The sequence below is a fragment of the Echinops telfairi genome, unplaced genomic scaffold (genome assembly GCF_000313985.2).
Source record: "Echinops telfairi isolate 266 unplaced genomic scaffold, ASM31398v2 ScPeMD7_41;HRSCAF=154, whole genome shotgun sequence".
NCBI classification, from domain to species: domain Eukaryota; kingdom Metazoa; phylum Chordata; class Mammalia; order Afrosoricida; family Tenrecidae; genus Echinops; species Echinops telfairi.
Genome location: NW_022103939.1, coordinates 1515933 through 1528216, shown reverse-complemented (window position 1 = coordinate 1528216; position 12284 = coordinate 1515933). Strand labels below are relative to the sequence as shown.

General features: G+C 41.8%; 1 protein-coding gene across 1 annotated transcript; it reads right to left on the bottom strand.

Moving 5' to 3' along the window:
* Window positions 1-517: 517 nt before the first annotated feature.
* On the bottom strand, window positions 518-1456 carry LOC101645492 (olfactory receptor 51I2-like). Its single transcript, XM_004717044.1, has one exon. It carries the CDS (start codon window positions 1454-1456, stop codon window positions 518-520), a length of 939 nt encoding a protein of 312 aa, XP_004717101.1.
* Between the last annotated feature and the right edge of the window lie 10828 nt (window positions 1457-12284).

Here is a 12284-nt window from a genome sequence, read left to right as displayed (position 1 = left end):
AAAAAAAAAAAAGAAAGTGAGATAGTATTTTAAGTTGTTTTGTGGAAAGATGAGCTTTGCTAGCATTGACTCTGATCTGGATCTCAGGTTAGCTCTGGATATTTTACTTACTTCTGTGTGTTTCAAGCTTGTTATGTTCATACAATCAACTACTAAATATATACGCAATTTGGAAAAAAACCTGAAACATTTAAGCACTCAACATATTAATGATTTTTATATTGGTGATATTTATTAATGTAATAAATGACAACTCAGATTAAACTTCATATGTATAACTTTTCCTAATCACTTAATAACTTCCACTTTGTATCTTCCTATAGGTGCCATTGGGGTATTTTGAAACTACCACTCATTTGAACTTCTTGGTTTCTAAGTTTTTCAGTACCATTCCCTGGCTTTTACTGTTTCTCCCGTACTTATCGATTTTATTGATGGTGATCATGGGAATGACGATGATGCCATAACAATAGCCCATGGACAGATGAAGAGCAGGCCCTAAAGTCAAATACAAAAGTCACATTTTCATGCGCTGAAACATGCGGACAATGGCACGGCGGATCTCCTTTGTTTTGACACTATAAATGAGAGGGTTGAGTACAGGAGGCACAAAGAGGTAGACATTTGACATGAGGACAAGTATGTAACGAGGGACATGCTTTCCAAATCGATACACAGTGGATACCCCAATCATTGGTACATAAAATGCAAGTACAGCTAAAATGTGTGACACGCAGGTATTGAGAGCTTTGAGACGTTCTTCACGGGAAGCAATGGCCATAACAGAGCGCAAAATAAGCACATAGGAGAGGAATATGAAAAGGACATCCATGCTAAAAGTGGATAGGAGAACAAAGAGCCCATAATAGATGTTGATGGTGATGTCAGCACAGGCCAGCTTCATCATGTCTGGATGCAAGCAGTAGGAATGGGAAAGAATATTGGATTTGCAGATTGGCAGCCTTTTGATGAGAAAGGGAAGAGGAAAGAGGGTGATAAAACTGCGGACAGTCACAGCACAGCCCATTCCAGCAATGATTTCATTGGTGAGCACCGTGGCATAGCGCAAGGGGTGGCAGATGGCTACGTAGCGATCAAAACTCATGGCCAGGAGAATACCGGACTCCATCATGGAGAAAGAGTGTATGAAAAACATCTGAACTAGGCAAGCATCAAAAGGAATGCTTCGGGCATCCAGGCAGAAGGTTCTCAGAACAGTGGGTAGCGTAGCCACAGACATGGCCACATCACTAAAGGACAGCATAGACAGGAAATAGTACATAGGTTGATGGAGGCTGGGCTCTACTCGAACAACATGCAGGATCACCGTGTTGCCCCCAAGGGCCACAGCGTACATGACACAAAGGGGTCCTGCCAGCCAGGAGTTAAAGCTCTCCAGACCAGGCAGGCCAGTCAGGAGGAAGGAAGCAGGGTGAGTAACATTGAACAACCCCATGGGAGGAGAAAGCAGGTTACTTTTCAACGTCAGACCACTTGACTTAGCTTGGAAACTTCTGAGTTGTATTTAAATTTTTCTAAAAACTTGGAAACTTGAAGAATTCCGTGACTTGTGCATACTGGAGGAGAAGAAACCAGGGAATAAGAGACACAGCAGATAACATCTACACATTTGGGAAGGATACATTCATGAACTCCCTAGTATTAGGAAAATGCAGGCAAAATTCTTTTCCATATTATACAATTGTTAGGCTACAAGTTGCCCTAATATTCCCCTTTGTATTGTGAAAGAAGGAAAACATTGCCAGAAACTTCCAACATATTAATTAATTAATGGAAAAACTGTTAATATTATAATGCACAGTTAAAACTGTATTTTAGAGAATTATCATTCAACAGAAATATGTTCATTAAAATCATGGGTTGATATTACAGGAATACAGATATTTTAATTATAAATGGATTCATATACATTTGATTATTTCCTTGATATATTGTTAAATTCAAATGTCCCCAATTCATGGAACCATTCCCAAAAATGAGTTCAAACGATGGTGTGTATTTGGGCAGGGACTGGGAATAGTAGTTGGATTGGGGTATGGAGATGAATGACTGCCCTGGACATCACTTTTTCTTTGACATAATTTTTAATTACCAAAATTGCTACACACACACACACACGTGCAACAAATACACCGTATGTCTGTGAAAATAAATACACAAACCTATTTATATTTTTGGAGAAAATGTGTATTCTCTCCCAAATTTCCTATCTGTATACTTTCCACTGGGAGGACATTACTCTGTATGTAAACTTTCACATCTTTAGACTCCACGTATTACCTTTCACACACTTACACAATTATACTACTCACAAAATATCCATTATTCATATGCACACGTTCATTCACCTTTACATTGCCATTGATACCTTCCAAAAAAATTCCCCAGTCGCTCTATTTCTTTCTCATACTCTTACCGTCTTGTACACATACCTTCATATATTCCCTCTTGAGCTTATGATATGCATGTATCCAGTCATGTTCATCATTGCAGTGCACATTAACATACATGCAATATGTATATATGCTTACACATTCAGGTTTGCATGCTAATTTGTGCACTCATGGAACTCGCCTAGACACACACTCATAGACTCCTGCACACCCATCACTATTGTCCAACTCATCCACATTGACTTTTCTTCCCTCCATTTGATTATATTCAATTACAGTGTTTTTTAAGTAGCCCTCACATTATTTACTCACATTTTAGGAGCTAACATACATCCAGTTCAGTCAGAATGATGATATTGATTATCATCTGTTATTTGGATACATTTAGTTCTTTCATGCTCAATATCTCATGGTGGATAAAAATCATGACGAGAAAGCTCCATATTATCACCTGGCAGACGTATTTCAGGCTTATAAGGTGCCCATTTTGAAGTGGGTGCCTTATAAATAGTGACACAACAATATTTTCTTTCTTCTTCCTCTCTAAACCCTAACACAGCAATGTCAAAGCTCATCCTCAGAGTTCTGACTTCTCAATGTGAAGGAGGAAGTGGCCGTAGAGTCTTAGGTATCTGGAGGCCGTAACTAGGTTGGCATGATGTACAATGTAGTGGTATCACACTAGGGTGAAGTATTGATTTCTTCGGACAATGAAGAACTAAGGTCCTCCTATGATACCAAGCAGGTCAGTGTTTATATTGAATATACCTGGTAGTTACATAATTTCATGTCAGTTTGAAGACATGAAAGTGTGGGATGATATTCAACCCACCAATCAGGTCACCGTCTGATGATGCCCTTTGTGGTCTGCTCATGAGGAGGGCCCAGACAACCTCCCATTCTCTCTCTTTACCTTCAGGTTTGCTGGCCACTCTTTGAGCTGTTGGAGCCCTGCCATGTCTCCCCAACTGTGCACGCACTGGCCTGTGACCTCCCTGCACGCTTACAACACTGCATGTGGCTGTATGAGTCAGAAGCAGGGCTGATGGACTACAGTCAGACTGTGGAATTGAGATGGACTGGAGTGGGGTGTTTCCTTGGTATGCAATTGCTTCTTGATAGTCTTTCTTACACCTATCGGAGTGTCACTGGATTTGTTTCCCTAGTCAACCGTGCCTAACCCCACACCTCTTCTGGCTTTAGAGCTTGGCCTGAGGCTGCCTCCCTCCCTCCATCCCTTCCTCCCAGGATTATGACTCTGTGATCCAGAGCTGGTCAACCTATCTTTGTTTCCATGCTTTACAGAGAGTCTCACAAAAGGGGATCAAAAGCTGAAAGGCAGAATGGAGATGAAGTCAAGGGAACACAAATAGAGGGAAGAGGAAAATGGGCATCCAAAGCAAGGTCTGTCCCTGGCTGAGCTAAAGTTGTTCTGGATCCGAAGATGGTAGTGTTTAGTATTTGTAGAATGGAGGCTGAGTGATGAGGTTAGAAAGGTACGGAATCAGAATTGAACAATTACTTCCACAATCAGTCTCTGAATATACTTGTCCTTCCAGGACTCCTTTACATTGTCTCCCTTTTATCTCCCCACCAATTGTAAATTTCTGCTTGGTGTGATTGAACTATGAAATGATACGACAAATATATTAACTCCCAAGTAACAACAAAATTGTTTAAAAGAAAGTAAAGAAAAAGGCATAGATCCACAAATGGATTTGGGGTTCGCATTAAATCCCAGCTCCAACTTAAAAGTGATTAGTTCTTACATCATGGCCATGCTCAATGCTCACCCTTGGGAAGGGAACACAGAAGATATGGTGGTATAGCTAAATGTGGTGAAGAATGCCCAGCTGCCAGATAAAATAGCATCTGGGGTCCTAAAGGCTTGTCTCCAAATAAGCAGCCATCTAAGTGGGATGTTAAGTAAGTGGAAGAAGCACACCGTCATCAGTAATCGAAGGACTATAATAAATATAATTTCAAGTCACAGGAGGGATCAGTATCAGCATCTACATTCTGAGAATCTGATGTGCTGTAGGCAATGGATGACAGTGGGAGCCCAAGATTCATTTATGGAACTACTTAGGAAATAAGCCTGCAGAGAGCTCTCCTATCTAAAACTGAGGGATGGGAGGGAAGGGGTCACTAAACAGAGCGTTTGGAAGAGACCCAAGTATTGAAGGCCAAAGGCACAAATCTGACTTGAACAGTTAAAACTTTGTCAGTAAACCCCCTCTATGATATAGGCTGGACCGGATCTGGAATCCAGAATTTTAAGTACTTTTGTTTGTGTTGTTTGACGTTTTGTTTATTCACATTAGGGTGTCTCAGAGATGTTCTGTCATTGGAGGTGACCCTTTTGAAGTTGTGTTATATGCTTTTCCATTTTCTGGTACATGAACCCCAGGATTGATGGATTTACAGGGACAGCAAGTAGATAAGGGTTTCAGGGAGAGGGGGACACAGAGGTGCCGTGGGCCGGTGAAAAGGAGATGACGCCAAGGAGCCCACGTAGAAAAGCAATGTGTGGAAACTGAGTGTGATAGCAGTTGTACAATTCTGTTTGACATGACTGAACTATGGAGTGATATATGGATTAAATCCCTCTTAATTAAAAAGAAATTGTGGAATCCTACCTCTCCCCATACCCAGACAACTAACATTATGTGTTATTTGTTTTGAAATGAAAGAATACAGAAAAAAGCTGCTAATACTTACTATCTTCCATGTGCCAGATAGACTGCAAGAAACTTTGCATCTGTTATTCATCTAACCTTCAGCTGATTTGAAAACTGAGCCCCAGTGGGTTCCGCTTGCCTCATCATTCAGAGCGAGTTGATAATAAAGCCTCCATGTTAACAGAGATCTGTAAGACACCTTAGCTTCTTATTGACATTTTTAAGGCATCACTAGGGTAGGATTGGGACTGTAGAGGCAAGCAAAAAGGAAACTAGATCTATGCATTCCTGGATGAAGATTTCTGAGCATCACTGAAAAAGAGAGTAAGTAGTTAAAGGCAGAGACTTCTGTGCAGAGGATGAGGCAACAGGGAACCCGTCTCCATGGCTGAACTCAGTTTCTTCTCCTGGAACACAGGCTTTCTTAAGCTCACTGTTTCCCTGTGGACGATATTGCCCCTTGGGGTGGGGGCTGGAATGATCCAGGGTGGCTGCAAACGCACATCTCTACACTTTCTTTTAGATAGTACAACAGTTCTCCATAGTCAGTGGGGCACTGATATTTTTTTCCCTGAAATGGGGCTGTAGTCAAATAAGTTATTAACCTAAAACTATACCTGAAGCCATTTAGCAACAGGCTAGAAGTGATTAGTGTCCATGGCTCATTGAAAGGTTATGTCTGAAAGATTTCTCTTACTCCTTTCATTTCTTGGGTACCTTTACATTTCTGTCATCTTCAAATACATACAGAAAAAGCAAGGTCATTGAGACCAGCTCATTAAGTTTGAGCCATGGCGGTGGTTGTCACTAGCTGACAATTCGATTTCTGAACCCTTTCTATATCCTGATTCTAGTCTCTCTTTTTGAATTTGGAGAAATACTTATGTTTGAAGCATGGCGTTTAAGGGAGATCAACTCTGGTAAGTGTGCTAGAGATATGTAGGGAATCACCAGAGATAAGTAGTCGGTCAGTGATAGCACCAGAAAACTAATCCTAAATCAGGGTCTTTCCACTTGCGTTATTCACTGGAGTCATATGCCATGACCAGTTGCACCCTAAACAATTCTCTCCTCTTGTCTCCCGTAACCCTTCCTTGGAGCAGGTGCCATAGCTGATTCACGCCGACAGGGTTTTGGAACTCACCAGAAGACAGGTAGATCCCGGAGATCCTTTTCTGTAGCTGGTCAAATGAATCCCTGCCTAGTCACTTTTGTATCTCACCATAAGCCCAGGGGATAGAGAGAAGACACGTGCAGTGAATTTGTATCTGAAAATTCTTCAGGGAGGATTTAATCTCCAGAGGTTCGCAGTAACTACTGAGAATAAAACTAGAGTTCTTTTAGCTTAAAATTAGAGTTCTAATAAAACACACAGCACTCCTCCAGAAAGATCCTCTTCCAGTGCAAAAACCCAGCAGTGAAGGCCAGGCAGGCACCGAGAGAGAGAACTCAGGGCTACGTTTCACATCGACCAACCAACAAATAAAGCATAAGCAGAAAATAACGTTCTTGTTACTTTTTTCTCTCCTTGAATATCTTGAGGGGGATTAGTTGTCTTTTTTATATTTGAATAAAAAGCTTTTTTCCAGCTTTGCTAGCCATGTTCACAGCAAAGCACCCTCTGATGGAGAAGACGTGCGCAATCATCGCCGTAATCAATGTCGGTACGTTTCCTTCTTTCTTGTGCCCATTGTTATTAGCTCCCCATTTCTCCCAATCCCCCCTCCAGTACCCCCAAAAAGCATTGCTGAAGAAAATATTTTATTATCGCTCAAAAATGTGAAGTTGATTATGTTGAGAAAAAAAGTAGTGTTTCAGTATTTTACTCTTCTCTCATGGAGGTCTCCTTAAAATATTGCTTTACTTCAAATCTGACCAGGCATAAGAGAAACAAAATCACTCCTGTTTCTTTCCTGTTCTCTAACATCTCTGAATGAAGAACTTCCCCATTCTACAAAAATGGAGTGCTTCAAAAGCCTGCATTCTTTTCTGTATGTATACAAGAGAGGAAGCAAGTCCCAAACCAGGATGTGGCTATCAAGTCAATTATTAAATAACGGTAATAAATCAGTAATGGGAATTATCCTTTGGTCAGTAGTTTTGAAGGGTAATGCATGAGATGAGGAAATGAAGATGTTTGAAATTTAGATGGTTTAGTGAAATTTTACAGATTGGTTCTTGTTTTATGACCACTGAATACTATGGACAAAAATCACAAACGTTCATGGATTAATACAATACACACCCCTGTACTCAAACCTCAGCTCTTCCCAGCAACCGTCTGTTTATGCAGTTAGTGTTTTCATTTTTCCTGTTAGCTTCTGTTTAAAAATAAAACAAAACTGGTCCCTTGACACACCTGTGCCACTTTTATTTTTGCAAAGTCACGGCCGTCAAGTCGATTCCGGTCCATGGAGGCCCTGCAGAACAGGGTAGAACTGCCTCCTGCAGTTCTCTGAGACTGTAACTCTTTACAGAAGTAAAGTCTGGCTCATATCAACAGAGCAGGCCTGTCTCTGTAGGTTTCTGAAGCTTAACTCTTGGCAGGAGTAGAAAGCCTCCTCTTATTCCTACAGAAATGGCGGGTGGTTTCCAATGGCTGACTTTGCAGTTAGCGACTCAATGCACCACCACTATGCCACCAGGGCTCCTGTAGTGAATAATTGATTTTTTTAAATGTGGTTTTTCTTATAAGTCTCAAAGAAAAGAGGGAAAAAATTCAGTGTTCTATCTAAAAAGTTAATAGGTCCAAAGAAATAGAGAGATGAGTTAAGATCAATTCATAAAGGAAAGATAAATGTGTGTATTTTGGGTGGGGGAGGGGGAGGCTAGAAAAAGGTGAATGTGTCCACATGGAAGAATTGAAGCAGGTGGATGTGGGAGTTAGAAACCCCATTTGGTGAATAAAGGGAATAAATGTGTCAGAACTGACAGAATTAAGGTAGCAATAGACCGGAGGCTACTTTGTAATTCAGAAGTTGGTGAAAGAATAACAGGAAAATCATTATGAGTTGAAAATTAATTGAGGGAGGGGAGAGGGGGAAAGGGGGAAAATGAGGAGCTGATGCCAGGGGCTTAAGTGGAGAGCAAATGTTTTGAGAATGATGAGAGCAATGTATGTACAAATGTGCTTTACACAATTGATGTATGTATGGGTTGTGATAAGGATTGTATGAGCCCCTAATAAAACAATTAAAAAAAAAGAAAATTAACATCACACAACAGCAGTGAAATAATCTATGAGTTAAAGTGGTCCGGCCATAATCCCTAATGTGATATAATTAATATGGCCCAGTCATAATCCCTAATGTGATATAATTCTAGATTTTCTACACTTGTGGCTATAGTTCCATTTTGGGAGGGAAGTATATGCAAATGAATAGGAATAGGACGATCCAATAAGTCCTGAGTTTAGTAGAGGGCATCAATTGAACCACTCTCTGTTTAATGGTTATCTTCATTAACACTTGTAATGGCTTTAAGGAATGACATGTTACCTCTGAGAGCAGAAATCTGCCTCTGGAGTGGCCTGGATAAACCTGGGATAAACCTGCCTGATTAAGATTAGTAGGGGTCAATGCCTACTGGAGCCATCCTGTTAGATGCCTCAGGTCCTAAGTGCCTAAATAAGATACAGTCCAATGATGGAGAATACATTATGTTTGAGTATTATTAAAAAGTGGAAGGTTATCAAGTAATATTTCATTGCACTATTGATACTTAATATAACCCCCATCAAACAACACATTAGCTAACATGGAGACCCACCCCAGGGTGTTGAAGGTCCTTGTTGATGCACAGATCTTCTGGCAGTGCTACTCAGCTCATCCTGGTTTCCATATCGGACTCATATCTATGTGGCAGGAATTGATGAAAGCAATATAACAGCTCGCCTAGATGGGCAGTTTCCTTTTCTTTCGTGGGGGTGAAGTTGTGTTACCAAGGAAGACACTCATGACATGGTTCAAGTCTAATGATAAATAAACAGCCAACCGTATCGACATGGAGTCCATCCCAATGGACGATTGGTACCCCTAGGGACCACACAGGAAGTGTGCTCCGAGGAGCTCTGTTGGTTGTAAGCTTGGAAGATGCAGATCGCCAAGTCTTTCTTTGCTGAGAGGCTTCCGGTTACTTTTTAGGTTAGTGGTTGAAAACAAACCGTTTGTACCATGATCACCCACGTCCAAGTTTAATGATACTCTTCTCAATTTTATACAAATTGTATGCAGTTTCTCACCTATTCCCTTTGTAGTCATAGAAAGAACCTACCATGAAGTATCCCCACCATCTTTCCCTGAACTCTACAAGTTTGTTTCATGAAAACGGGAGGGGATCTTGACTGCTGTGTTCCTTATCATCTACTCTGGGAATAATCTCTTTTAGAAGAATTAATGCCAGACTTGATAATACCCAAATGTCCAATCCTTCTACTATATTATTCACCTTTCCTCCCTCACGCTCCTGGGTTATTTGAATCCATTGCGATGTCCCACAGAAACTCAAAAAAGTGTGAGGAAATGATTCATATGGCAGTGAGTGCTGTTAATCAAAGAACCAAAGATCAGGCTAGGTAGTTACGATGCTGGGTCCAGATGACATGATCTACCCTTCACTCTTGCCAGTGATGAGATCCCATTTTCTGTTTCTCATAGAGCTCATTTTATATGCAGCAGGGTGGCATTTCAGGGGTCCATGTTATAGGGTATCCGTTGTACCATCTGGACTATGAAGTCAGAATAACAACAACAAGGTGGATGAGGTAGTTAGTTTATTGTGCCAACCTGGCCAATAAACACATGTGGGGTTAATTGAAAGGGGGAGAGATAAATGGCTCAGTGAGCCTCACCTTTCCAGTTCTCAGGTCTCTTGCTTTGTAATGGTCACACCAGGGTGCAGCTGCCTTAGCCAGTTCCCTGCTTCAGCTGGCAAGGCTGACTTACTGCAAGACATCCCCAAGGAGAAGCCACATGGACCTACCCCGGTGCTGGAGCAGCCATGTGGAGGTCCCTGCCAGCGCTGAGATACTTACACGCTCACTGACTCAGCTTTCCTCCTGCAGTCGGTGTCATTTTGTCTGTTTTGTGAGATGGAGGAGGACTTTGTGGATTGATGTTGGACATATGGGTTAATGTTGGACTTGTGGGCTTGGGCAGCATTGAGTTGGGATGTTTTCTTGATGTGCACTTAACCTTTATAGAAAACTCTCTCTTATACTTGAGTTTCTGTGGATTTGTTTCTCTAATGTAGCCAGACTAACACAGTGGAACACAGAAAGTTTGGGCAAGAAATGGGAAATGTTCTCATTTTACTTTCTTGATGATGATGTAAAGTAACCAAACTTTTCCCCAAGGATGCTGGAGAGGGGGAAGGGGGCAGTTATTCTTGACTTATTAAAAATAATTCTTCTTGAAAAGATTCCCCAAACAACTAGATGATGGTAGGGGGCAAGGTTTCAAGTTTAAGAGGGGCTGCAGCTAGAATTCTGAACCTGAGGGGAGATTTGAGGTTGTAGAGACAGAATTGGGGGTTGATACAACTGTATTAAAACAAGAAGGCAGTAGAGTAAGTACAAAATGGAAAATAGTGCATGAAAATGCAAACAGGAGATGTAAAATGGTTCAGTTCTACATATTAAAAGACAGCGTAAAATTACCCAGCTTTCAATCCTAAAGGTACAAGGAATAGAGGATGAAAGTTATTTTTGCTTTGCTAAAAATAGCTGTCTTTGAAAAGTTTCACCAAATGACTCTTGAATGATGGTAGGGAGCTTTTGGGGATGGGGCACAAAAAACTAGACCTGAGAAGAGGTTCAAATTTCTACAGGCAAAATGGAGGTCAGCATGACTAGCTGGGGATAAGAAAGCAGTCACTGGGTGCTGTTGGGGTGAGGGGGTCCCCAACACTCAAAAGGGTCCTCAAAAGTGACTTTGTGATTGTGGAAAAACAGATGAGCACAGGGCCTCCTCGTCTCATGTCAGGGCTGAGAGAATGTACTGTCCAATGGTTATATATAATGGGGCTTACAGATCTTTCATAAGGTATGCAAACTTGCATATGACATAGTTAATAGGTAATTGTGGGCTACCAGCCCCCACAATAGTACAGGTCTAAGGGACAGTTGTGTAATTGAGGGGTAAAATTAAAGAGACAGCTCACCTTCCGGACACCTATGATCTCAGCAGCCAAATCCACACAGAGAGCACGAATATATTTCCAGTCACCACTTATATACACTTAGGGTCCACCCTAATTACAGGTAACCACATGCGTAACAGGTAGGGGTTGTACAATAGGCATACGTATGACAGGAAGGGGATTAGCTGGGGTGCACATGTGACAAAATGTTTGGACCCTAGATTCAAGATGGCAGCCTAACCTTGGTCCTCTCTGAGTTGGCTTGACCTTGTCTTTGGGCTCTCCTTCAAGCGAACACTCCATTATCCATATCAGAAGGGAGTGGGCCCCCCCTAGGGGGGGACAGACTACAGTACAGGGTCTGATTCCTCTAGAGGGCTCATAACCCTCAGGAAGATAACCTTTAAGCAATTGACCTCCAAGTGTGTAGTCACTGACCATGTGCTAGCAAGCAGCATCTTAGGGTTGGCATATAATATGGGAGGACAACCTAGGGCGTGGTCTGTATCCCACTGGTAATATCTAAGCAGGTAACATAATAAAGCAGCAATGAGGTGAGTCAGCATGTTAACCTAGTGCTAGTGGACCCTGACGGCCTCTGACCCCTCTCCAAGGGGTTGCTATCTTTTATGAAGTTTGGCAAGAGAGCCTCTTTTCTCCAGACAACCTCCACACACAAAGAGCCTAATTGCTCTTATCTACAGACAACCTCCAGGCACAGAGATTAGACAGACACACACATGCTTCATTTTATATGAAGTCTTCTTTATGATAGTTCCTTTATGGGGGGATTATTAGAGGAACTGTGTCTGGTCATGAGAATGTGTATTTATAGCTCATAACCGTGAGAGGCTTCCCCCACCAGAGTCGGCTTTGGGGATCCGTAATGAAGAGTCTGGATGATTGAGCTGCATGACATTCTCGTCCAGGCCCTCCGTTTCCCTCAGGGTGCCTGGCTGGCCAAGGCACCACCATCTACTGCGCAAGTCAAGCTCTCCCTGTGAGTTCTAGCGGCAGTCTCCCTCTGGTTCTGCCTTGCTTGGAGTCCTGC

Bases quoted from the DNA above. Each gene is read 5' to 3' on its own strand.
- LOC101645492 (XM_004717044.1), bottom strand. From the start codon at position 1,456: ATGGGGTTGTTCAATGTTACTCACCCTGCTTCCTTCCTCCTGACTGGC.